This window comes from Salarias fasciatus, chromosome 18 (assembly GCF_902148845.1).
Source record: "Salarias fasciatus chromosome 18, fSalaFa1.1, whole genome shotgun sequence".
Lineage (NCBI taxonomy): Eukaryota > Metazoa > Chordata > Actinopteri > Blenniiformes > Blenniidae > Salarias > Salarias fasciatus.
This window is the reverse complement of record NC_043762.1, coordinates 4,489,323-4,517,313: the sequence shown is the minus strand read 5'-3', so window position 1 is coordinate 4,517,313 and position 27,991 is coordinate 4,489,323. Positions and strand designations below refer to the sequence as shown.

Below are 27,991 nucleotides of genomic sequence, written 5' to 3'. Positions count from 1 at the left end.
AAGCCTAGTTCCTCTCTAAAATGATCATGTGAAAACTGATTCTGAAAACTTTGTTCAGTATTTAGCTTAAATTCGAATGGACTGGCCGATTTATTCTCCTTTAGGAACAAATTTCTATATAAATTTGGGGCAACTCTGTTCTGCACATGCTCCGCTGTGATGATGCAATATTCCAAGATGGCGGCTCGCAGCCCGCAGTTCGAACTCGTACGAGTTTTAGAAGAATTGGACAGAATGAAACAAGTGGATGGATGGGTGCATAATAATGCAGACATTTTCAAAGCTGCAGCGTCAATGTTAATCGAGAAAGAAAAAAGACAAAAATGCTGTTTACTTCCGGGAGACGTCAGTATGTCACGGCCGTCCCCTGTCCAATCAGAACGTTTCACAGCAGCAGCATTAGAGCAGATTTAAGCCTTCATTTTTCCCATGTAAACACAAAGCTCATGAATATTATTCTGGATCACTTAATTTGGAATAAACCAATTCCAAATTAAAAACATCCATGTAACCACACTCAATGACAGAACAGTTCTTTCATATACGAGGGCGTACCCAAAAGAAACCGGAATTTGGTCAAAAACACTAATAATAATGAATTTCGACTTCTGGTCGTCAGATGTGCTACAGGTAAGTCTCATGCATATCTGTGAAAAATCTGAGATCCCAGAGTGACAGTGACGTCTGTCACGCGCTATTTATAGTAACAGAGTGCAGCTCCCGTCTGCGATTTTTCCAAAATGGCAACATTGCTAGAGCAGCGCGCGAACATTAAATTCTGCTTTTTGCTGGGAAAAACAGCAGCAGAAACACTCACCTTGTTGCAGCAAGCCTACAAGGATGATGGTCTGGGGAAGACTCAGGTCCATGAGTGGTTCGGGCGGTTTGAGAAGGGCCAGATGTCGGCGCGTCAGGTCCGCTCAGCCGTGAAAACAATGCTGATCTGCTTTTTCGCTGTCCAGGGTATCGTCCACAGCGAGTTTGTCCCTCCAGGTCAGACTGTAAATCAGGACTACTACATGGTAGTCCTCAGACGGCTCTGTGAGGATGTGAGGAGGAAGCAGAGCGTAGTGGCGGAGTGGAGCCGGTTGATCCACCACCACAGAGCGCCAGCGGACAAGGCGCTGCGCGTCACGCAGTTTCTGGCGAAGAATGAGATGAATCTCCTCTCCCATCCGCCTTATTCGCCAGATGTAGCCCCGAGTGACTTTTTCTTGTTCCCCAAGTTGAAGAAGGAGCTGAAGGGACAGCGGTTTGCAGATGTGGAGGAGGTGACAGAAAAATCGCAGCCGGCCCTGAATGGCACAATTACACACGGGTGTGATGACACGTTTGTGAAGTGGGAGACACGGCTGGAGCGCTGCATTAATGCAGATGGAGATTATTTTGAAGGCGACGGTGGTGTTTTATTTTGAAATGTAAGAAATAAAAAGTTACAACCAAATTCCGGTTTCATTTGGGTACGCCCTCGTAGTTGAGTTTGAATCTGACAAACAACAGAAAGTTATTAAGGGCTGCATTGACAAAAATGTAAAGGTACCCTTCCTGGCTAAAGCTACCAACCTGGAGAGTTCAGTCTGAAAACTTGAAGACCTGAGGAGTTTGAAAAGATGAGAGTGAGGCCCCTGCCCACACTCGTCAGTTTCCTGCCAGACAGATTTCTACCAGCCAGTTCCCTACCAGCCAGTTCTCTACCAACCGATTTCCTGTCAGACAGATCTCTACCAGCCAGTTCCCTGTCAGGCAGTTCCCTACCAGCCAGTTCTCAACCATCGAGTTCTCTAAAAGCCAGTTCCCGGCCAGCCAGTTCCCTACCAGCCACTTCTCTACCAGCCAGTTCCCTACCAGCCACTTCTCTACCAGCCAGTTCTCTACCAGTCAGTTCTCGACCAGCCAGTTCCCAACCAGCCAGTCAACCAGCCAGTCTCTCCAACTCATCAGTCCCAGATCAGCATTCCTTTTTGCTTCTTGGTCTCTGGTTTCCCAGTGTCCAACTTTCCAGACCCTATCTTTCCATGCTCTGGCTCTCCAGACTCTGGATCTCCAGGCTCTGGCTTTCCAGACTCTGGCTCTCCAGACTCTGGCTTTCCAGACTCTGGCTCTCCAGACTCTGGATCTCCAGGCTCTGGCTCTACAGGCTCTGGCTCTCAGACTCTGGATCTCCAGGCTCTGGCTCTCCAGGCTCTATCTCTCAGGTTCTGGCTCTCAGTCCATGGTGCCTCTCAGCATCTCGGAGGAAGCCCCAGATGATGATTGCGATGCCTCACCCCTTCTTGGAGAGAAGAGGGCTATGGTGGACCCTAATCCCTTCCCCAAGAGGGCACTGTGGCATCAGTGTTGCCCCTGTACCCAAACTCCAGAGGTGCTTTACCTCCAGACCTCCCCTCTCAGGGACAGACTTTTGGGCCATCATGCACTCGCCCTCGAGGAGGGAGGGGGTTACTGTCAGGATCCGCTCTGTCCTCCTGTTTCCCCTTGTCTGCCCTGTGAGTCTTCAGCTGCCAACCTGGAGAGTTAAACCTGTCAACCTGCAGATGGTAGTCAGGAAATTTTAATTTTAATTAAATGCGCAAGCAGCATTGGTCAGGACCAAGCCTCCCCACCGGCCGATGACTGAAACGTCGTCATACCTTGTTGGCCAAAGTCCAGGTCACAGGACTTTTGCTACTCTTTAAACATCCATTTTCATGATTTTACCTCATTTTCTGTTGTAAAAGGGCTTTTATTTTGAAGGAATTTGGGGCTTTTGTTTTGGAAAGGTAGTGTATGCTGTCCGCTAACACTGGTTAACCCAAAATTGTCAATGTGTTTTGTCTTAAATATGATTTTGTGCAAAATTTTGACTTTTATTTTGAAGGGGTTTGAGGCTCTTATTTTGACAGTCAATTTTTCTGCACTCCGGCAACCTTTTAGACCTCGATGAGACGAACACGTAAGTGTTGGTTTGATCTTTCTACGACATTCCTGCGGGCCGTGGCGACCATTTTAGTTTTTCTAGTTGGCGCTAGAGACCAGATGGGGTTAATTTTCCCATTTTATAAAATTTTTCACCAGTCCGGATGTGCGTGTCCAATTTGGTGAGTTTTCATGCAGATTTAGGGGGTCAAATTTAAGTTTGTTTCCGTGACGGAATAATAATTAGCATCTAGCTGTTAGCATCTCTCATCCGTTAACATTGTTTTTTAAGCACTATTAGCATCTCCCATCCTTTTAAATGAAGATATTAGCGTCTCATCTATTAGCATGTAGCTGTTAGCATCTCCCATCCACTAACATGTAGGTGTTAGCATCTCCCATCCACTAACACGTAGGTGTTAGCATGTCTCATCCACTAACATGGAGCTGTTAGCATCTCCCATCCACTAACATGTAGCTTTTAGCATCTCCCATCCATCAAAATGTAGGTGTTAGCATCTCTCATCCACTAGCATGGAGTTGTTAGCATCTCCCATCCACTAACATGTAGTTGTTAGCATCTCCCATCCACTAACATGCAACTGTTAGCATCTGTCATCCACTAACATGGAGTTGTTAGCATGTCCCATCTGCTTTTGACAGTCACTGAATGAAGGCAATCAGTGGCAGAGTTTGATTGACAGCTGCTGTCAGCTGTGTAACTGCACTGGACGCCCATATATGGTAATGTGAGTTAGAGTGGGAGAGAGGAGAAAATAAAAGTTTCTGTTTGGGAAACAACTGCTTCTTGTTCTATTCCTGTTTGGCAAAACTGAACAAAAAATATCACGTTTGACAGGAAAATTAGTTGTCTTTCAGTTGTTGAGGCTTTCAGAGCAGTCAGACTTTTAGTTTGGACCGTAGAGGCCTCAGTTCGTGAGAAGCGCGAGATTTTTCCCCATCCATCTCCATTATAACTGAGAGCAAAAAAAATTCAGAGTGCACATCTTTTCATTCTCGCGAAAACTGCCATATATCAAGATATTTTCCCCACTTATGTTACATCATCTTGTTCGGGAGAACCTGGTGACGCTTCACGTGTGATCGGTTTGTTGATTGGAGTCACGGTTCAGCCACACTTGACACTTGTTCAAGGTGCTGAAAAAGGCGACTTTTCTTCTTTTTTTTTCCCATTATAACGGATGAGGGCAGGAGCAAGGCAGGATTTCAGACTTTCAACTTTGAGGGCTAATAAAATCCATGTCTGACTTTTGACAAAGTTTTTAACAACTTTAGTAAACAAACTTATCCTTTATCATGTCGCGTTAGTCTGTTGTCTGTACGACAAACGGTCTCGGAGGAGATAATTTTTTCGTGAGGAGTGATTTTGAAAAAAAAAATTTCACTTTGAAAGGGAAATCGCGGAATGTGAAATGTAGATCTTGATGAGACGAACGCGTCAACGTTGGTTTGATCTCTCTGCGACATTCCTATGGGCCGTGGCACCTATTTTACTGTTCCTAGGTGGCGCTAGAGAGCAGATGAGGTTAATTTTTCCATTTTATAAAATTTTTCGCCGGTCATGATGTGTGTGCCAAAATTGGTGAGTTTTCGTGCATGTTTAGGGGGTCAAATTGGCGTTTATTTGGGCGTTAGTATAATATAGAAGGACGACGACAATAAACGAACGAAAAACGATAGAGACCTTGCCCTCCGGGCTCGGTCCCTAATTACCAATGGAGAACATGGAGACCAATACACTCTAAACATTAGCAGTGGGACAACATGGTGAACAATACATTGTGAAGTTCCACCTTGGGGGCCGTTTTGAAAAAGTTTATTAGTGGCTTCGATCTCTGTTGTCATGTGAACAGAGCCCTTAAAACAAAATGAAAAAGTTTTTTACTGAAAAATGCTGTGAAGAAGCGTTTGAGGGAACCAGCTGATCATAACGTTCCTCTGTCTTTCCTTTAAGAAGCTTTGTGGCTGATGTCTTCCAGGAGCTCGGTTCCGATTGGCTCAGGTCTGACTCTCAGTGTTGATCTGACCTCTGACCTTACTGTGTGATCACTGCTGGTTCTGTTCTATGAGGTGGCGAAATGTCTCCACAGTCCAACAGAAAAGAATCATCAGCAACATTGAAGCTGCCGTTTGGTAAAAACGATGATATTTCTGGTTGATATTGGAGGATTGGTGGACCGGTGCAGGGGTTGGACTCTGGCATCAGCACCCAGAACAAGGTCTGGCCTTTCCACATTCCGAGGGTCTTCATCCTCATTCAAAGATGACAATCAAGAACTCCTCAAAACTCTGGACCCTGGACTACAGTGACTCTCCACCCCCACCTGACGCACCCAGGTGGCATCGCCCAGGACCAGGGAGCTGCTGGACTCCACCGCTTCAGGTTTACTGTAGACCTGGACCCCAGAGAGCGCTGGAGACCAGCACCACTAACAGGCTTCCATGAGTGTGAGGTGGAGATGGAGCTGCTGTGTGTGTGTGTGTGTGTGCATGTGCGTGTGAGAGAGTGATGCTGCAGGGCTGTTTTCATGGTCGCTATGGAAACCGTCTCTGACCCATGGTTACCAGACCAAAAGGATTTGATCGATGGAGCGAGGCAACAACACGCCTCGCTGGGCGTTTGAAGTTGTCTAACAGAAAAAAACTTGTCTTTTGTTGCTCTTTGTGCATTGAGAGCTTGAATATTCATGAAGTGCAGACATGAACGGAGCGGCGGCCTCGGGGAGTTCACCCAGACTCTGACTCTGCTTCAGCCCAAACTCCACGGCACAGAAACCATCTGCTTCAGGGTCCAGAGTTCACGCAGCCCTCACAGGTGAGCGTGCACGCAGAGCGCAGAGGGCCGGCCTCTGTAAACACTGGCCACATGACGGCACCCAGAGGCAGAGTGAGCACGCACATCAATATTGACTCTGTGCACATCTCAGCTCTCTGCGCCATTTCCATGTGGAGGCACGAACACGGGAGCTGGTAAAGACAGAAAGCTGGCTCCGTCATGAAGGCCAGGCTGTGGGTGGAGATGCTGAATGGCGCGGTGTACCTACCAAGGTTAAAACTCAGTGTGCTCAGAACGGCGACAGTCAGCTTGATCCCCACCGTGAAAACCTGCCTTTCCTCTGGCGGCGCCAGCAGCTGTGAACAGCCCAGGCTGCAGCTCAAATTAAACGGGCTGCTGTGGAAAGGTCTGAGTCCCTCCGAGGAAATGATCTTCACCTTGGAAAGAGGTAAATCCTGCAGCAAACGAGCTGTGCTGAAGGAGCGTCTGCATGGTTACTGAGACAGAACAGGTTTGTACCTGGAGAGTCCAGGCCGGTGGTTCATTACTCCACTCACCACTTTATCTCAGCATTAACGAGCGGTTCACGGCGCTCCAGGACTCAGTCCTGTAAATCTTCCCACATTGTTTGAGCCAGTTCATAAAAAAAGTGCTGCTGGTTTTTCTCACAGTTTCTTCTGGTTCATGGAGCTGATCATACAGAACACATGGAGCTGCTGAGCTCGGCAGTTCTCTACGTAAAAACGGCCAGACTGCAGGACAGAGCTTCTTTTAAGGGAGTTGAAAAGGTAAAAATGTGACATTCAAAGGACTGATGAAAAAAACTTTACAGACGTCCACAGAGACAGCTTCAGTCCGAGGAAGTCACTGTGACGGTAATGTCAGGTGGGGAGTTCAGACAACTGGAAGCGTCACCCTCCCAGAGCCGCCCTGTCATCAGTCACTCTGCCTGCAGAGGTAAGGGCAGAAAATGTTGCGTCAACCCAGAGGTGACTTGTTTAAAATGCCTCATCAGGCCTGCTGCAGGCTGCAGACGCTCTGACAGCTCTCCACAGAACTCTGGAAAACCCTTCCGCTGAGCTCTGATGTGATTTCAAACACTGTCTCAGGTACAGATCCATGGAAGTGAGCACTGGAATCTAGAAATTTTAAATTTAGGAACTCACACTGAATTTCAGTGCTTCATTTTTTGTTGTCCGACTCTTCAGTGTTGACACTTCGTCTTTCAGCTCTCATGAACGGTTTGCAGTCGGACGGAGGTCAGGAGTCATTCACGGAACAGGAGGCAGAGCTTTCAGCTACCAGGCTCCTGTCATGTGGAACCAGCTCCCAGGTCCAGTTCTGGAGGCTGACGCCGTGCTTCCACCGGACGCGTTGAACGCAACTGCATTCGGGCGACAAATGAAAACGCGGCACACTGGACGCTCAAGTTTTAGCGCTGGTACAAATATGCAACACAAAACGTCCTGCAGAAACATCACAGCCCTCCTCATCGCCGTCTCCTGCACAGCAGCAGTGGGCAGGATTCTTCTGATGTGTGTCCCACAGTCCCGTGTGCACCCTGGCGCCCATTCACTTGAAAAGTTCAATTATTTCAACTCGAGCTACAAGCGTTGAGTGGCAGCGCGTCGAATTTTCTCTGGAAACGCTCGCCGCATCGTCGCTCAAGATTGAGCGACAGTGGCATCATTACCTTGACTTTGTATGTAATCTCATCGCGCGAAAAATTCACGTGGCATCCGGTGGAAACACGTAACAGCCTCTGCTTTAAGACGTTTGTGCTTATTAAAGCTTCAGTTGGAGCTGCTTCAGGACACTGGGGCATTTTCTAGAGAAGCTGCTGTAGGTTTAGACTTCTGGAGACCTTTACTGCTCTGAGGATGGCATTTCTCACTCTCTGTTTCACTTTGAATGGTCACTGACATCAGTCTTTCTCTGGACTTTTTATTCACTCATTCATTTTAATTATTTGTCCTCTATCAGCACTTATTTATTTACTCATCCATTCACTGACCATGATATTTTCTGTTGTGCTGGCACATCAACTGATGGTCGATTGTGGGTATTCGCGTGCACGGGGGCTGACTGTTTTGAATGCATGTTGTATTGCACAACGCCCTGATGCTCTGCACACATGAAGTTTCTGACAGATAAATTTCTTTGAATTTGAATTGAATTTTCTGCCTCCATCATGTCTGGATTGACATGCGGTTTGCTGCTCTGTCTCTGTCCTCTCCTTTGCTTCAACAGTCCTCTAAAATCCAACCAGAACAGCAGGAAGACTGGTTCTGCTCCTCTGAGTCTGGTTCTGCAGGTTTCTTCCTGCTGAACTCTCCTGTCTCTCCCTGTTCTGAGGAATTGCTGGTTTCTCTGTCAAACAGTTTTGATGCGGCTGTGTTTGTTGAAGATGAGTCGGGGTTTTCTTTGCGCTGCTGGGTGAGAGCTCCACTTCAAACACTTTCCTGACAGCAAACACATTTTTTATGATTCTCTCTATTGACTGCAGTGAGATGTTGGTTTTGATGAGTTCTCAGGCTGGTCCAGACTGAAGGCGGAGCCTCTCCATTCCCTTCATTAGCCTGGTGTGTTTGGTGTTTTTTGCATCACTTCACATCATTCCAGCTCCACATCCAGGAATCAACCACACTTCAGCCGGACTAAAGAATAACCTGAACAGAGCGGTCATTAAGCTTCACTTCGTCTTGAAGGAGTGTACTGAAGTGCAGTCGTATGAACAGGGTTGTGTCCAGCTCTGAGGCTGCAGGAGACTTTCCTCCCATCACAGCGGCATGTCATTTACTGCTGAAGAAAAGCTGAGGACCGGACTGTTTTCCACACAAAGACTTACTGTATCAATGTTAAACAGGCTGGGCCAAGGCGTGGGCGCCCGAGGCAGCTTGTTCAAAATCAACCAATGATTGACTGGTGAAAACAATAGAAATCCTCAGGGTGCATAAAGTTTTTCATGTGTCAAGACAAACTGTCGACATAAAACGTTTCAGATAAAAAGCCTGAAAACCACCGCCATCAGCTCAAACAGGAAACATAAGCTCGATAGGTCGGGCTGGAAATGAGAGGAACACAAGAACGTCACAGATCAGCGTCTTTATTAGAATTCTTACAGCGTTTCACTGGTTTCACTTAAATATCTTTCAGTTTTGTACATTTACACAAACACAAAGCACGACGTCAATCACAAACATCAGATAGCTGGAGAAGCACAGAGATCACAGTCAGGTTCAAGTAACACAGAGCAGAGACTGGAATTCATGACGGAAGCTGAAGACGATCCTTCAGGTGTTCACACACTGGTGTGTTCAGGTCCTGGGAGCTGCAGCCGGGTCCTGCTGCTGGTCGCTGGACTGCAGCTGTCTGCCCAGGTACTCCCTGTACAGACGGACACAGAACTCACTTTGACTCATCGCTGCACAGTTGAAGAAAACTGTATTGTGTGTTTCCTGTACAGCACTGCTGTCATCTTAATGTCAGCACAGATGTGTGGATGTAGGAGTGTCCAGGAGAACCCCCACCCCCACCCCCCAGTGAGAGGCAGAGCCAGGGTCAAACAGCTGCACGGCTGAATCAACAGCCATTGAAAAACACAAGCGATCAAATCAGCGCCTGCAGAGTGAGAAAAACCACCCACAGCTCCAAACCCTGCTCACATCTGCTGGCATCCCAGCAGGGAACGCGGCCGGTCCAGGAGAGACTCATTTAGAGGATCGAGGCAAATCACCCAGAAGCAGGAAAACAAACCCAACCACTTCAACAATAACCTTCAAAAAGACAAATCCAGAGAGCAAAGATGACAAGAAGCTGACGACTTCACCTGGGGAAACATCACTTTCACATGAAACTGCTGGGAACACACACTTCCAGTGCGGCAGAGCTCTTCTGTGGACTTCGTGTTTGAGTTTGCTGAACACAACTTACGAAAACAGCTTTTTAGGTGCAACTTTTAGAAAACTATCAGGAAGCAGAAGAAATCAACCATCCAGCCTGGAGTTCTGTCCATCTGAAAGTCTGTGTTCTCCACTGTTAATGTTTAGCGTCCTGTTCTTTGTGTTCTCCGTTGGTAATGTTCTATTCTTGTTCTCTGGTTTATTTGTAGAACAAACGGCACACACTGATGTTTGTGCCGTTGCCATGGAAACGGACATCATTTTTAGAATGCTGCAGTATAAATGTAGAACGTTGCTGAAAGGAAAACTCAAAAACGAGGTTTCAAGTTGAAACGTCATCCAAAGGAGGCCTCAACTACAAAATGTAGCCTGAAAATCACCGCCATCAGCCATGTGTGAGAGGGTGAAAATGATTCAGTCTTTGCTGCTGAGATATTAAACGTCTATCAGATTACTGTCGTCTCATAGGAAAAACTGAGACGGGCTGATAAAAGCCTCATTTCAACGGTGAAGACAGAGTGACAGTCAGTGAAATGAACACACGAAATTGGACACAATTATGTCCTCAAAAGGAATGAAGAAAGGTGATTTATTGTCAATCAGGAGTCTCAAACTGTGGTTCAGGGGCCACAGACAGCCCAGTTTGATCTCAAGGGGCCGAAGCGGTGAACTAAACGAAACGAAGCCATGTTTTACCTTTGTGTAGCACAAAGAGAGAACGTCTGAGTGATGATCTGTTTTGTACAAAACGTCGTATAAATAAGACCTATTAGTGGAAACTGGCCGAGTCTGCAGCGTGTTTCTGTCCACGCTAACGTTGAATAAAACCTGTCACATCTCAAACATGACGCTGAGAGGCGTGTTGAGAGGAAACCTCACGCCTGCTTCGTCTAGCAGCCCATCAGCCGAGGCCTCCTGAAGACAGATGAGAGCAGCGAGCTGGTCTGGAAGCCAAACATCGCATCACCGCCAAAATCAAAACTCAGCTCATGAAAAACCGTCTCGTGTGACGGCAGGAACTTCTCTTGGATGGCATTCACAAAGACAACAGCAGCAGCGATGTGGCCGCGCGGTCGTCATGGCGACGGGGGCCTCAGAAAAGCCATGAAAGCAAGAAGTGATGAGAAAAACTAAGAGAGCCACTCCAGGAGAGAGGAGAGAGAGTGTTCTGCTCACACACCTGTGGCTGGTGCAGGCGATCAGTGTGTGTGTGTGTGTGTGTTTCAGCCACCCAGACCACCTTGAGCCGTCTCCGTCAGACGAGACAAACACAGCCGTGCTGGCAGCTCCTCACACTTCACTCATGTCTGCAGAGGGGGAGGCGGCTGGACGCTCACCACCAGTCGCCAAGTCGCCAACCCAGCCCAAACACCACGCAAGCTCAGAAAATGAAATACAAACTGAAGAAGATCACCTGATGAAGAAAACCAATTTGATGAAAATCAATTTGGCAGCTAAAATTAAACAGCGTAATGGTTTAAATCCACACACACAAAAAAAATGAAATCGGATGTTAAGTTTAACAATCCCACTGGTTATTTTTGATGATTTCTTAAACATAAATATCAATGTCATAAAAACTTTAGTCTGAGTAGAACTTTTATACTTTTGGTACAAATTAAGGCCAAAAAATGGGTTTTCTTCATGTTCAGCCACTATGAGCACAAACGATCGAACGTTTCACCGTCCTCTTCATTCTGTTCTTTAGAAGTTAAATGTTATATTTTGAGGTAATATTAAATTCTGCTCACAGAAGACATGAAAAAGTCAAATCTTTAGTCTCTTCCTGATGCAGACCGACACAAACATATCAAGGTTACTGCTGCCTGTCTACAGTAAAAAATAAAATACTGACTCTTTTCTTTTTTAGCCTAAATACAAACACCCAACCCTCTAAAGGAGCTCTGCTGCTGCAAACGATGAGAAGTTGTTCGTTAAATGAAAAGGAAAAGTGAATCCTCCTCAGGCTGCAGTCTGCGCTGACAGATCAGGAACATTAGACACAATCTGAAGGTATTTCTGCTCAACAACATGGCTTCAATGAGCTCTGCATCACTAATATTTATTTTGGTGTCTCGTTTCTGGCTCTCAGTTCTATCAACTGATCTTTATTTCATGCATCTTTCATTTTTACCTCATTATGTTTTGATTCAGCGTTACACCGCCTCACGCCTCACGTCAGGTTTTCTACTACTACTTTAAACTAAAGCCGTTGTATCAGCTGTTCAGTCCGGATCACTAATAAATCCTCATCGTCAAACCTGGACGCAACAACTCCACTCAAGACATGAAGGAAAAACTAAGAGACGTTGCCTCAGCAGCTCAGACTACAAGAGATACTTCATCTTCTTCATCATCTTCATCACCACTTTGCTTCAGATCAATAGACACATAAGAAAAAAAAAACTAAACTGGTTTTCCTTCTGAACTCAGTACAACCTCTTTTCTTGTGACTGTAGCAAATGTTTTGTTGTGTTTTTAATCAAAGATTTTAAAGAACCAATGTGATTGACGACACGTCTTGTCGCTGCTTTTCTGGATGTAAAACAGAAAAAAAAAAAAAAACTTCTTCCATGTGGTTTTGTGTTCTGTTTACTGTCAAGTCCAACTGGTTGAGCAGATATTCCCTTTTAGGTGACCAAAACCAAGATTAAAAACATTTTTCCATTATTGAGCTAACACTTGAGAGATCACATGGACACAAGGACAACACACTCCGATACTAAACGTCTCTGCTGTTGCTAAGGGAACAGAGCCAGTGTGGCTTCGACAGCAGAGACACAGTACGACTTGCATCTTGTTAACGTGCTTCAAAATGTGTCAGCGGAAGCAAGAAAAGGTTTTATGTCCTCTGAAAATAAGGCCTCAACAGGATAAAGTATGAAATCCACCATGGCAGCCAGAAGATCCAATGTTGATCTGTTCAGCGAAACTGAAACTACGAACAAGAGACCAGGGAAGAGCTGCGTGCTGCCAACAACTCACCCAAAACAGCCGGTAAGCTCACCCAAACCACTCACCTCAAACAGCCTACAACTCGGAGGAAGGGAATGACTGAGTGAGGGGGGGATCGGGGTGACTGGGTGTAGTGGGGCAGATTGCTGAAACGATCTTTCATTTGGTGATACAAGCACCATATTTGACACACGGGTGCTTCAGAACTTACACTCCTGGAAAAGTACGTCATCCACTTGAAAATACAAAATGGCCGCAATTTGAAGCAGTTCTAAACGGTGTTTGAACTGTTTTTTGATTGAATAATCCTACTTTGATGGGCTATACATCAAAATAAACGTTTTTTGAGTGTGAGACTTCCATTTCTGAGTTTAGAAAATCAGAACTACTGGATACTATGATGATACCATGGGGATTACACTTTAACGATAAAGGTAATGTTGACTTCGATTCTCTGTTTGACAAACAATGTGAGAAGAAACTGATCAGACTTGTGTGTTATTTGAGTCAGGACTGCTCACAAGTCTGAGCAACGGGTGGAAGACTTGTCCAGAGAACTTGCCAGCCCCGGTTGGCAGGGCATTCAATGTGCATGTTGCAGACTGCTGCCTGGCCCCACATGCAGGCAGCTTGGAAGGCGGCCCGTCACATGTTGAACGATGGCTGCGCTTGTCGGTGGAGTGGCATCATAAGACCTTTGCTTCCGAGCAAACAAGTCCAGCCTTGCCTGTAGTACTGTACATGGTGATAAACAGCATCGCAGCCAGTGAAGGCCTGACAGAACAACATGCCGCTGGACTTCCCTGGGCCAAGATCCACCACCACATCATGAATTGGCAGCCGCCTAATGGACTGACCCTGGACAAATTCTATCCAAATCCTTTCTAAGCCCGCAGCCTGAAGAGTCAGAACACATTCATTCTGATGTTTGGATCATGAACACGTTTCTGTTCGTTCAAGTTCTACTTTGAAAACCATTTCTTTGCATTTAACGAGGCGGCCCCCTTCAAAACTGGTGGCCATCTTGGATTTTCAGCTTGATAACGTACTTTTCTTAAAATGTACATCCTGAACATCATTTGTGCCGAATTTGGCACAAATGCCAAAGATTCTTATTGAATACTGGGTTAATCTGGCCCACTGGTGGTGAAGTGGGTGAGTGAGGAGGTGAACTGGATCTAGGCGTTCTCAGCTGGATCTTAATTCTCCATCTTGAGTAATAACTGTGCATCTCTTTCAGACGTCCTCTGAGCTCAGAGGTGGAGGCGTCCGTCCGCTGCTGTGGATGTGTGTCGATGTTGTTTGAGAGCGTGAGACCGATGTTTGAGGGCAACCTGAGCAGAGAGCCTGTGTTTCTTACCAGTTGTGGACCATCAGCTTCTGCACAGCCAGCAGGGCGTTGTACCGGACCAGCTGGTCCTCGTGGTGCATGTGATTCATCACCAGCTGTTTACCACCCAGCTGCTCAATCACCCTGCAACAGAAGGAGGAGGAGGAAAAGCCTTGAGAAACCTTTTGTACAGATAAAAGCAGCGAAGTCTGACTCTCATGTTTGAGGTCTTCCAGTGATCCATCAGGGGATCCTGGCTGAACGTGGCCTGGAGCTCAAGGATCGGTGGAGCAGGTTTAATGATGTGGAAAACAAACAGTAGATAGCGTGCTGCAGGAGAACTGCATCAAAACATCCTGGTTTCTGTGTAAATCAGCAGAAGGGTCAGGTCACCGGCACCGAGCAGAACTCGGAGGGTTCTGAATCAAGAATGCACAAATGAAAATGTGATGTGTGATCGTCAGTCGCACGTATATTGAAGTATGGTTGTCTTATTTTGAGCTGTGGCATTTCGGCAGAGTTCTGTAAGAGCACAGAGACTTCCAAAACAGAAGAAGGTGTTATAAATGATATGTGGATCGCTGTTAGCGAGCCGTTCAGAGGCGTTAAGGAATCGGACTGAAGCGACAAGCAGGAAGCCAGTAGATCTGTGCACTTCACTTCAAACCAGGAAACACTCCAGAGGTTCAGCAAACCACACCGCTCAGTGTGTGTGTGTGTGTGTGTATACCAAAAATAACATCTGTAGCTTCATCTCTTCTCCTTTCTAAATGAAACAGGATTGATGGAGAGGACGGGCATCCTACTGACCTCCAGTCACTTCTTCTATTGTGACGTTTGCTTTCATATCACTAAAATGTTGTTTTCACTTAATGGAGCCTCTGAATCGAGCACGCATCAACGCATTTCTCAAGAAGACAGAAGTGCTGGAATGCTGACAATGTGAGTTATGGGCTGACTGTCTCTGTCACACTCTGAAGACTGGACAAGTCTCACACCTGACAACCCTGGGTCCACAGTCATGGGTGATGAAATGTTTGGTGCCAGCCTGTAGAGCAGAGTGAGCTGGTGTTCTTTACTCTCGACTGCACTGAGCAGTCTGCAGAGCTGTGGGTCACGTCTCTGCGCCACAGAGCAAACAGCATCAATACATCCTCTGCCTCACGACGCCTGCTGATGACTCTTCAGCTCAGACTGAAGTGAAACATGGAGTTCCACAGGGTTCTGTCTTAGAACCTATACTAAAGTGATTAATAGGTCATGTGATTAATAACGCTGTCATGAATAAAATTCTACAATGAATTCATGAATTCAACATTTCTGTATTATTCTATTATTATTCTATTCTGGAGGTTCTGCCATATAACCCCCCCCCGCCCCCCCTACAGATGAGAGCTGAACCATCTACAGCTTCATCACACTAAGAACTTTAAAGTGTGCGCAACGTGTCGCAGTGCTGGAGGCAGCAGGCGGCGTTCGTCACAGAGACTCACCGTTTCCCGCGGGGGTAATGACGGACATACTCTCCAACGTCGTGAGCTGCTACGGCGATGACCTGAGGATCGTCGGACACTTCCAGCAGCCGGGTCAGGATCCTGGGGGGACAGAGGCAACAGAAGACCCATCACATCCGGGTCCAGGTCAAGACGTGTCCCAGAAAGAAGACTCTAAATCCAGGAACAGGTCCTGTGCCTGGACTTACAGAATGACACAATCCTCCATGCAAGTCTGATGGCCCTGGACTTGCAAGACCCACAATCCCTATCAGGCTCATAAGACCCATCGGACCCACAAGAACCTTTGAACCACTCGGACCCCTCAGACCTCTTGAGGAAGCTGAGAGTATAAAGCGGGTCAGTGGAAGTGGAGAAGGTCTCTGAGCTTATTACAGAGCAGTGAGATCAGATTAGATCAGATCCTGACTGAATGTCAACAGGCACAACGGTGTGTGAGGAGAATAACAAGGAGCACGGACAGGCATCGGGATTGTCTTTCAAATCTCATCTCGATCTAATCTTCCAGACATCACAGTCATCTGATGCCGACAACAGGAACATCCGAAGGTCTGCTGCTCCAGCAAACCAAACGTAACGAAGCAAGGCCTGCCTGGAAACCATGAACACTCAACACACACATGCTGCTGGTTTCTGGTAGGACAGAGAAGGAAAAGCAGAAACTCCACACAGAAAAGACTCTTGAGTCCAGAATGGAACCAGAGCCTGAGTCAGGAGAGCGAGCCACTGCACCAGTGTGCCGCCTTGGAGAAGTGTTTTGGAGGCAGTGAAGCGGTCTTACTTGAGGAGCTCGTAGTTCTTCTCGTTGAGGCGCACGGCGTTCTCCCTCCAGAACTTCTCAGACTTGTGAACGGGACTCCACTCCAGGCGGCCGGACTTCAGCTCGGAGCTGTACTCATCAAAGGAGCTGCGGAACACAGAAAGCACTGACTTCACATCACCTCGTGATAAGAGTCATTTAAAAATCAACCTGTGAGCGAGCGCTGGAGCGCCGACCGAGGCGGACCCGGGGGAGCGCGGCAGTCCTGGAATATCTTCACCTGCAGAGACGTTTACCTGAGGTCCTGGACGCTCTCCCCCAGCCTCTCCAGCAGGAACTTAATGTCCTCTGTGATGTCCTCGTCGTCGTACTTCTGCTGGTCCAGGTTCTCCAGCTGCTTCAGCACCTTGCACTGAATCATGGCCAGAGCGTACTCCTGACGGGTCTCCCTCTCTGCAGACTTCTCCAGAAGGTTCTGTGGAGCAGGACGGAGGGAGGAGGACATTCATGAGGGACCAAAGACCAGCTGATGTTAAGAGCTGCTGTCGGCATATGGCAGCAAAACATATCATTATCTGGTCTTTTGTTGCTTTAAAAAAAAAAAAGAAAAAAGAAAAACTTGAGTTTCCGAAGTTGGATTGAGGCAAACACATGAGAAGGACAGCAGCGCCGCCTTTGAGGACGTGTTCAAGGACTTCCAGATGGTGGGATAGTTTAAATCATTTCGTGGCTCCCATGTGGTGAGCACTGTCATTTGCATAATGAGGACATCTGGGAAAAGAAAAAAGAACAGTAGTATGCAGAGTTATGTTGAGTCTGGAGTAAAAATAACCCTGCAGGAGAATCTTCCAAGACGGAAATCTGAAGTGAAGCGTCCTCGGACTGTTTCCACATGAAGCTGAAGCCTCCAGAGGAAACGACTCGCTGTCATGTGGAAGCTAAAGCTGCTCTGGTGCAGCTGTTTTCACACTCACGGCTGTTTTATGTGTAGTTTGCATGTTCACCAGGCTCTCTGGTCTCCTCACACAGCTTCGATTTATGTCTGATCTGTGGTCCTGAGCACCCAGACGGAAACTAAAACCATGAGATCCACTACAGGGAACATCATCCGAAGACAACAGCACAGCAGGTGAGAAGCCGGCTCTGACAGAGACCGAGGAGAAATTCAACCTCAAGTCAGAGGAGTCTGGGCTGTGGGGGAGGAGCACGGTGAGGTTAAAGGTCAGAGGAGTTTGCGCTGTGTGTTGCACGGCTCTGTTCCAGCCACATGACTGGCTCAGCAGATCTCATTATCATCGGCTGTCAAAACATGGACAATTTATCAAAAACTGTATTGATCAAGTTCCAAGTATCTATTGAGAGAAAATTACTTCGCCAAACTCACATCATATAAAAATATAAAAGGAGGAAAACACTATCAGTGTAAATCCTAATCTCTGGGATTATAGAACTAAGAGATGACGATGGAGCCCTGAAAAGGCACACACTGGGTCCAGTCTGAGAGGCGTGTCCGTGGCCTACAGATGGGAGCAGCCCTGCCTGGTTCTTAGCCTCCTTCAGAAACTGCTGATTTAGACGGAAGCAGCAAATAAATTCTGAATTTAACCTTTGAGTTCACTTCTGACCACGTGCTCCTTCCTCTCCAGCCTCCATGTCACTTCAATCCCCTTTTTACACGACGGAGACCCAGGCTGTGGCAACCTTCAATGGAAAATGCCAACAGAAGAGGAATCAGCGGTGGTTTTTGGCCCATTGTGCTCAGAGGAGGGTCACAGAGGAACTCTGATTAGAGGGAGTCCAGATTACTGCAGAGACGGAGGGCTCCATGTGAACATGCCGTGTGGGGTTTGATGCCATGTGTGCAGAGGGTGTCTGCAAATGACACAAAAGCATGACTGGTAACAAGGTCAGGCATTAAAACTCTGCATGTTGTTTTGAAAAAGTCACGTGCATGAAGGCTGAACGTGCGATAATGCTGACTTCTGTAATGAGTGGCTCAGCTGAAAGTGTCACCGCATTCATTTGATTAGTGTGAACCGTATCACCGGGTGTCACTTTAGGATTCTGTGGGACACTGCAGTGTTTCAGCTGTGGCTCCTGAAGCTTTCAGCCACTCTTCTTCTGACTTCTTTGCCGTTTTCTCTTGGTTTGATGCTGGAATAATGAAGTGAAAGAAGGTCTGTTGGTGCAGCTGGACTATTGTGGCTGGATGAGTGAGTCCCTGCCACACTCTGTGGTTTCAGAAACAAAAGGAGAGGAACTTGTCGTGTCAAACTGCAGAGGTTTCATCACCTGGAAGAGACACTAAGCAGAGCAGGCCTGAAACGTGTCTGGAAACAATGCCAGTGGGGAGATAAAGGAAGACAGGTGGACGGCTGCAGAGTCGCTGCGTCTGTTCTTAGCTCTGGAGTGTGAAAGCAGAGCACTGATCAAATGTGCTGATGACAGACGCACCATTCCACCACGTTTCAAACACACCAGTCACTGGGGGATGTCATTTGAGCATTTTCTGAGACGGAGAATTTACAATAGGACTGTTAGTTGACTAGAAACATTCTGGACTCCGCGCTGTAATGAGGTGTTTGGAAAACTTATTAAACACGTAGCAGCAGCTTCACTGACACTCAGCTGAATGACACAGCCCCGTCCTGCAGCTCCTCCCTGTTGTGTTTCTCTGTAATGTACTGCTAGCAGCATCTGACTAAAGACTACCGTCTGTCTACTTTGATATTTGAATCAGAGCTCTGTGGTTGGGAGACTTTTCGTGGCTCTTTCTGTGTTTTTGAGAAGAAAATGCCATGCAGAGTGGTGAGGGATGATGGGAGGGAGTTCTCTGGGGGGCCTGACTCATAATGAGTGAAGCCTTTCAGAGGGCTGCTTGCTGAAAAGCCCTGATTTGATCCCTCTTTCATGGCTCCACTGGGAATCCTCTACTGACCCTGTAGGCAGCCAGGATGATCCGGGTGACCTTCTCTTTGACGGACTCCTGCAGGATGTCGGAGAGCGCCGGCACCACGTTGTAGCGTCGCAGCTGCTCACACAGCTGAGGGCTGAAGGCCAGCAGCCACACGCAGAAGATCATCTGGTACTGGAGCTGGAAGCCACACTTGTTGCTGAGCACAGCGGTGATGCTTCAACACAAAGACACAAAAGGCATGGATGAAAGTTGGTGATGGGGGAGAAAGGAGCAGAGTGCTGGGCGGAGGCTGGCATTTCTATCTGCTAGCTGTTTACTAATGAAAGGAGCTTTCACAGGTGTGCACCTCCACCGTGCGGCTCCATTATCGATGATTACAGCCCGGAATGAAATGTTCAGACGTGACAGGGTGAAAACGCTGCACGCCGCACCAACGTCTGCTACTAAAAAACAAGCGTGCATTTACACAAACAGCTGGTAAGTGCAGAGACGTGGATCTCACAGATGTGGTAATTATGTGAGTACGAAGGCTGCTTTGACAGCCTGAATGAAGACTGGTTCTGAACGTGATCAGCTGCGTTTCTGCCGCTTTCGCTTTAATTCCCCTCTCTCCTCGCAAACATGGCTGCATAACATGTGACGTTCAGACAGTCAGTAACCACAAACACAAATGACTTGATGTAAAAGTGAAGCGTACCAGTTGACGCCATCAGCCTCCACCCAGGCGAACCGGTATTCGTTGACTTTGAGCATGAGCTGAAGACAGCCCGCCACGCACTGGACGTACTGGGAGCTCTGCAACGGACACACACAGGGAGTGAGTGGGCCGGCGGCTGGGACGCCACCGGGGTCGAGGCGGGAGAACAAAGCAAGAGTTAGATTTTAGTGGAGCTTCTGAAGGAGTTAACAAGCAAGACAAAGCATATGGAAGAAGACTGGAAACTCTCCTATCAGACCTGAGGCAGTGCACATGCAGCTCATCAGATGTACACATTACCACATGCCAGACTGCACACCCATCCACAATACAGAGCGACAGCGGGGCAAAGTGTCCATCACACCTGAACTGAGACTAGAGTGCAGGAAGCTGAGAGGAGGAAAATAGATCACATTAATCTGTTAATCAAACAGACAAAGCAGAGGTCCAGCAGAGAAAGGGGCAGCGGTGAACACTGAGGAGCAGAGGTTACCTGCTTGAAAGTGCAGAGGAAAACAGGATGGTCAGTTATTAGTGAGCACTCACTTCTAGGTTTCTGAGGGTGCTTCTCAGAATGATTACCGGCCGACTGACCGAGTATGGGGCTGGAAATGGTGGGATGCTGCGGCTGTGACAGTGCTGTTTCAATTTGCCCTTGTTACTGGCAATGGTCGGGACAAAGCTGTTTGTCATGCGGTTGGAGAGAATTGGCTTTAGGCATGCAGATCTCACTAAAAACAGTTGAAAACAACCAGTGGCAGCAAACACCATGCTGTCTGAATGAGAGAGTCATGGCTCCACCAATCTGCTATCACTGATGTGTAGAAACAGGATGAGAGACAGAAGAGGAGCGAAGAGAAGAGGGAACAAGTCCAGCGACAGCTGAGAAGACGCCAGCTAGAAAAAAGCCGTCCTCGGCTGGGTTTCGGGTCCTTCCCAGGGCGCTCTTTCACTCATACTCACTTCACTGGGGGAAATAGTGCCTGCTCCTGTGCCTGACTCTGGACCTGTACCATGTAGATTCTAATGAGAGATAAACAAAAGAAACCGTCACTCCGAGGCGAGTTACACTGGCAGCAGTGAACCGCCGAGCCAGATTCCCAGAGAGAAAAGGAGGACACTCATCTCAACACACTGGAACTGGACGTTACACGACATTCGTAACCGCGGATCTCAGGACTCTGAGTCACAATCGTTCAGAAAAAGTACATGAAAACCATGGTCCTAATCCTCTCTGGTGGTACAGATGGAAAACTTCTCCATGGCCAAAGACATTCAGGGCTTGTTAGACAGGATGGACTATATCCAAAAATGACCTTTTATGCAATTTATAGCAAAAAAAAAAAAAAAAATTAATAAAAAAATCTGCAATTACATGACACAAATAATTATTTTTTCATATATAATATAACAAGACATGAACAACTATCCTGTTTGACTAAACTGATTAACAACTAATCTGTGAAACGCTGGATTCTTCAGAAAGGAGCCAGTTTTATAGGCTTCAAGCTTTAGTTTGACATTTTCCAGTCCTTGACAGCTCTGAGGTGACATTTATTCCACAGACAGTAATTTAAATACACTCCACTCTGACTCAATCTGTCTGGCCAGAACGGCAATCCGGCAGTTTTTTCTGCACTTCCTTGCTGGCTTCAGTGACTGGAGTAAAACTGATCATAAGTTCTGTCATATTCTGAGCACATCAGTCCATTTAAAGACATTTTCAAGAAAAGCAAACATTTTCACACATAAACAACAGTACAGGAGGTGACAGGTCTGGTCCCAGTACTGAGTGAAAACATGGTGGCAGACAGCAGAGCTGCAGAGAGAAAAGCACATACGACGAGGAACAGGCTGGACTGACGGAAAACCAGCTCAGGACATGATGAGGAACAGTTCAGAGACAGCAGAAATCCTTAAAGAGCAGTAGTGACTGAGCTGCTCTTCCCAGCTGAGGCAGAGGATGATCCTCCAGAGCAAGCTCCATGGACCTTCCAATCCAGGAAGAACAAAAATAGGTAGTTGACTCGGGGACGCGACGGCAGCTAACAACGAATGGAGTTGTGGTGTGGCAGCTTTTCTAACGCACTGGAAATGCTGATGGTTGTAGGCTGTGTCCGGGCACAGCTGGTTTCAACTGCAGCACGGGATCCAGGAGAGACCAGCTGCCATGGAAACACCCCAACAAATCGGAGGAAGAGCTGCTGCGAGCGTTTGTGCTAACACGAGCTAGCCACCGCTAGCGGTTCACAAGCTAGCATGAGGGATTTTATTTACAACAAATCAAAGAAATGTGTCAAAATACTTACTGAACATATCATCAACTTAACAGCTGAAACGGTGGCCCTTTTGTCTAATAACTACTGCAATGTCTTTGATTTATTGGGATTATGAGGGACTGTATTTCAATGGAGACATAGCCCTCTAGTGGTCACATAGCGCAACTGCAATAGAAAAAGATCACAAATCTCTGACGCCACACGTAACCGGTTCCACGGCGATGAGAAGTCCCGGTTACACAAATACAAAACATTGTAAACGTTGACACCCCTAATACATATCATTCAGGGGAACTCCCCTCAGGGCAACCCAAGGCGTGAACACCAGTCTGGTGGTGAATGATATCCATGATCCAGAGGGATAACTGCTGCTTGGAGAGAGCAGAGCGTCTGCCAGGGCCTCCATTACAGACCAAGGCTGATGGAGATATGAATTCCCATAGAAGTGTCAATATAGCATCCCAGGGCTCCTACTGGGCCTAAGAGTGCCTCCCTGTCTCGAGGAACGTTCAAAGGAGAACCGTATCGAGGGGAGCCGTATAGACTGAACAGACTGTCGACGTGACAGCACCTCTGGGACTCAGAGCGGAGCTGGCGAGGTTCGCTGTGAGAGAGACTGCACGGCATGTTCTCCTTGTATGCAGATGATGGTGTAGTTAATTATAGCACAAAGGGTCTGCTGTATGCAGATGATGGTGAAAGAAACGGTCCTTTTGTTGTCCTCAAGCTGTTAAATTGCAACACTCTACATCTTCTATTGTTTCCTTTCATCTATTCACAGAGGAGGAGAAGAACAGCTGCCACCACAGCACTCATGTACAGAACTACACCCTCTGTTGGGATGGAGATGTGGAGAATGCTGCATTGTGGGATCATTTTTTTTCCCCAACACTAACATTTTTAGAGACCCAACACAATGAAAACGGACTGTTTTCACTTGAAAAGGTTAAACTGTGGTGCATGTGTGTGTGTTATGAACCACTCCTCAAAACGCACACAGTGAAAGTGAAGCAGAGACTGTGGCCATTCCATATGAGGTGTTTATAGAGAGGTGTTCAGTGTGTACCTGTGAGCTGAGCTGGCTCTTGATCCAGTTGAAGTAGTAGTTCAGATCACTTCCCTCCATCAGGTCACGACCCCAGGCAGCCAGCTTAGCAATGATCCTCGCCGCCTGGCACATAAACACACACTCTTTGACACTCACATCACCTGCTGCTGGAGATCTCCGACAAGCTGATGAGAGGAGCAGTTCACATGGAAACGGCAGCACTGTGTCACACGTCAGCTGGTTTTCACAACCACTGGTTTGTGGTCGTCATGTGAACACTTGCGGGGATTATGAGCTCTCTGGTCTAAATGGTAACTTTCCCCTAGTTTAAGGCTTTGTTAACACATTAAATCAGTACACAAAGAATAAGGATTCAGGACGTCCTGATCGCACACAGGCCTGATGCCTGCACCTTCAGGCCCACCAGCCCACCAGCCATCCAGTCCCCCGTGTAAATAACATGCAATTCATGTTATTGTTAACTTTCATCTGATAATTTATCAGACTGGTCATACAGCCTTAAAAATATCCACGTACAAATTTCATTTCAACAGTACTGAATGTTGTCTTCAGACAGGTGAAGTTTTTTTTCAGGGGTACTTTATAATGCAGAGTCACTGTGTCTTCACTCACAATGCTCAATGCTCCACTGACACACACACTGATGTTTCATGCTCTGTAAATAATGAGGTAAATATGGAGGGAGCCTCACTGGTCAGAGTCACTCAGCCTCCTGTAATCTTTATGTTGTGGATGTTGATTCCAGGCTGATGATAGATCCGAGATGTTCCCACTCACCATGTGGACAGTGAACAGGTCCTGCCGATTCAGCATGGGCAGGAAGTAGACCAGGCGGTGTTCTTAGGTCTTTTTGGCATAGTCGAAGAAGATGTTGACCCTCTGATGGTTCTCCTGAAGGACAGAAGAGATTTATTGTACTCTGACCTCATCTCATCCAGATGTCTGTTTCTTCACTGACAAAACCAAAACACTGCCACAGCCCAATCTGCAATGTTACTGCAGTGTGTGTGTGTGTGTGTGTGTTTACCTGCAGCGTGTCGTCGATCAGAGTCAGAATTACTGCACGGTCTGCTCCTTGGAGATATGGGCCATCAGGTTCAGGAAGGTCTTCGCACACTGAGAGAAAGAAACAGTTCTCCTGTACCTCAAGGCAGGCTGGACTGTGAGAGATGTTAGAACCCTGTCGCTGCCACAGCTCAGTGGACCGCTCCTCCACCCGCAGGCCGGTTCCTTCTGATCCAGACTGCCCGGGGTTTGTTCCCAAGGCCAAGACGAGAAGAGTTGGAGGCAGAACTCTTCAACACTCACCCCACTAACAGTCAATCTGCTTCTGTTTGTACAATGTCTAGTTATGATGGTGTGGGAGTGGTTAACACTTTCACCCCACAACAAGGACGTCACGGGTTTGAGTCCCTCCTGTTTGGAGAGGCATGCTGGGTTTTCTCAAGTTTCTGATCACAGTCTGAACACACCTGTCAGTTGGTAAATGTCCTGAAATGTGTGTGTGTGTGTGTGTGTCCTGTGATGGACTCCAGATGGAACCACCATGTCTCTGTGTGCCTTGGCCCCTCCCCACTGAGGCCCTGAGCTGGATGCAGTGCTGCAGCTGCAGCATGTGGAGGCGCTGCTGAGCAGAGCGACTGTACCTGATGTCCTTCTTTGGTCAGAATGGCCTGTTTGTCTTCAGAGTTGGCCACCTCAAACTTCTTGATGAACTCACAGTCCTCCACAGAGATCATCTGACTCCTGCAAAAAGACAATCCAGTCATGTAATCGTGTGTGTGTGTGTGTGTGTGTGTGTGGTGTGTGTGTGTGTGTGTGTGTGTGTATGTAGCCCATGAATTCATGCAGAAAACAGCTCTGTCCATCAGAGAAGCAGCTGTGGCTTTGTGAGGCTTGTGGACATGGCAGGTTTCAAACCTATGGCCCGTGGTCTCCTGTAGGGACACTGATCGGCCTGCAGCTGCAGGAAGTAGAGCAGAGTTCCTGACACTGAACCACCTGAACCAGAGCTGGCTGGACGGACAGGTCAGTGGAGGACATCCCTGGACATGCTGGACAAGGGTGACAGGACGGTCTTCCTCTTTCATACCCACTGCAATAAACTTCCTCTGCAGCGTAATGAGCTGCTTCAGACTAACAAGCAGCTCAGCCAGTGAGAAACAGTCCAAACATACCACATGGACCTGTCAGGACAAACACACACTGTCCAACACACACAAGCCTCTTCATTTAAAGTTATTCCAAATCTCTAGAACGCTCAGTCTATTCTCAGGTTCAGCAAATGAAGTTGATGTGGGTTTAAGTCCTGCTCACGACCTTTCCACTATGATGGAAAGTCTTTGTGGAGAAGAGTCTGTCTCAGTCAATACTCAGCACCTCACTGATCAAACTCACCGTCTCAGATGTTAATGGAGAAGTAAACCATGTGATATGTTCACCATGTGACACTGAGTCATGATCTGCAGCTCTGCAGTGGAGCTGCACCGCCGTGAATCACTGATGCTTTTAGATCTGCTTCCACACGCTATTCAAACCCATCAGACGGCTTTACACTGAGCACTGATCTGACCATTCGGTTCAGCAATGACCTCCTTCTGCACAGAGTTTGGTGGGAACCAGCTCCAAGCTGAGGAGAAGTGAAACTCTGCAATGGGAGGGGAAACACAGCTAGAGCGCAATTTACTTCTTCTTCACTGCTTTATCTTTTCTATTATCTACAGAGGACCTGACACTTTACCTGAAATTACAGTGTGTGTTTGTGTGTGTGTGTGTGTGTGTGTGTTGAACCTACTGAAGGTATGACTGCCAGTTGACCAGGTTGGCTCGGACCTCGGCCGCCTTGGCATCGATGATGTTGGTGGGCACTGCAGCGTCCACGGCCCCGCGGATGTCCATCTTTCAGTCCGTCTCCCACACAGCAGAGCGCGTCCCGGTCAAACGATCTGAGACAGAAACACCTTCAGCCTGGACTGAAAATCCGACGGCCAGCGCCAGATCAGCTCATGAGAAAGGTTGTGATGTCTTCTGAAGCACAGACGCTGACTGCTTCACACAGACATCAGACCACATGCTCTGAGGTGGAAAACATTATCAAGCAAACTGCAATAACTTTCTGAAATCCTGAAAAGTCCTGCAGTAGAAAAGGAATACACTTGACTTGTACCACATTAAATTTGAGTAGAAGTAGCACTGTGTTTGGTTTAAGTGACTGGAAGGCTGTTTTAGTGAGATTCAAGGTGAAAAACAAAAGCTGCTCTCTCTCTCACTGCTACTGAAGTAGCATTACGGCTGTGAGGGTGAATTCATGGAAACCTGCAGAAATCTGACTCTTCCACCATCTACCTGGAGGAAATCCACTGCTACCCAGGATTTCACTTCTTTCTGTAGGTTTGGACAGACTGAAAGAGCCAATTCAAGTCAGCTGACTTATTTTCCTCCTTTTTACTTAACAGGTCTTGTTAAAACAGTGAATTAAATGGATTTAAATTCTTATTTCTGAGAGAAGCCAAAGGGACAAATCTGCTGTTTAATATTATTAGATACTTCTTTATTATCCTGTGTTGTTCATGTTGACAGATCAATAAACTGTCAGTCACAGGAACTGTTTCACATTAATCCATCGTTGCTAAGTGGCAAAATTACACACGGTGTCTGGAGCTCGAGCGTCTGATGATCAGAACCAGGACATGAGCAGAGACAGAATGTAATGTTTCCGAATTCAGCGCACTGACAGCTAGCATCAAGCTAACAGGCAGCTCAATGTCGCGACCAGTCAGCATCACGCTGTGGAAAACTGACTCTAACGAGGCACATTAAAATCCACGCGCACGCAGACACTGCGCTCCTGACCAGACAGAGAAAACCCACCGTACAGCGCTGAAAGCGACACAAACGCGATGCTAGCAATCAATCGGGAGGAAGGCAAATGATGCTAACGGATGCTAGCTGTGCTAACGGAGGCCAGCGGTGCTAACGCTGCTCGCGGGGCTTCATGGGATGAGGCTGAAAGCAGACGGCTCGTTTCAGGAGGAAACAACGTGTTCGTGTAAGTATTTCACAGATGCTGCTATAAGAGAGTAGAACCTCGGTAACACTCACCCTGCGTGAACAGCTGATACACAATGTCACGTGTCCGTATGTGACCGCAACGGCCGCGCGCACAGGCTCAATGCGGACGCGCCCGGCACGAGCATAGACACACAGCAGTAGATACAAACACAAGTAGAGACTCTGTAGAAGTAGACACACAACAACCTCAAACGCCAGTTTTGATAGTGTTGCTGGAGGAAGTCCACATTATGCACAGAGAGAACATGCAAACCGCACAAAGAAATTCCTCCCAGCCCAGATTTGAACAAGGTTCCTAGTTTAAGGTGCAAACAACACCACTGTGCTGCAGCATTATCACACCGTTATGTCACAAATTGCTATTTGTTTCAAGAACAGAATGTTCAATTGTTGGTAACAATCTATCTTTCTATATCCTGAAAGTCTTCAATCAGGAAATTAAATCAGCGCCAGATGAAACATGATCATATCAGTTTGCATCATGCCATCATTTCATGTTTTATTCATTTCTCACTGTGAACAGGGGGAGAATATGCAAACTCTTTTCAGGAAGGCTATAAAGTGGGGGCTAACCACTCCACACTTCACCGATTAAAACGCGCTTTATGTCCAGTTCAGTCATCATCGTGACTCTGGTCATAGAGACGCCACCCCCTCACTGATGATGGAAGGAGGAAGGAGGTCTTTACACAGTAAACATCATTAAACTCAGTGAATTTACACACATTTTCACCTGTTTTTTTGTGACAAACGGCAGACATGGAGCGCAATGAAGGCTCATGACACACACACACACACACACACA

General features: G+C 47.1%; 1 protein-coding gene across 1 annotated transcript; it reads right to left on the bottom strand.

The window, feature by feature from the left end:
• Positions 1-8,782: 8,782 nt before the first annotated feature.
• LOC115405132 (V-type proton ATPase subunit H-like) lies at positions 8,783-27,253 on the bottom strand. Its single transcript, XM_030114605.1, is given in 15 exon segments — positions 8,783-9,079; positions 13,910-14,023; positions 15,373-15,474; positions 16,175-16,300; positions 16,450-16,628; positions 19,092-19,284; positions 19,768-19,865; positions 20,731-20,790; positions 23,113-23,217; positions 23,893-24,006; positions 24,143-24,174; positions 24,177-24,231; positions 24,762-24,861; positions 25,910-26,060; positions 27,217-27,253. Coding segments are annotated over 14 exon segments (1,452 nt in total). The 5' UTR covers positions 26,014-26,060; positions 27,217-27,253; the 3' UTR covers positions 8,783-9,009.
• Positions 27,254-27,991: the final 738 nt, after the last annotated feature.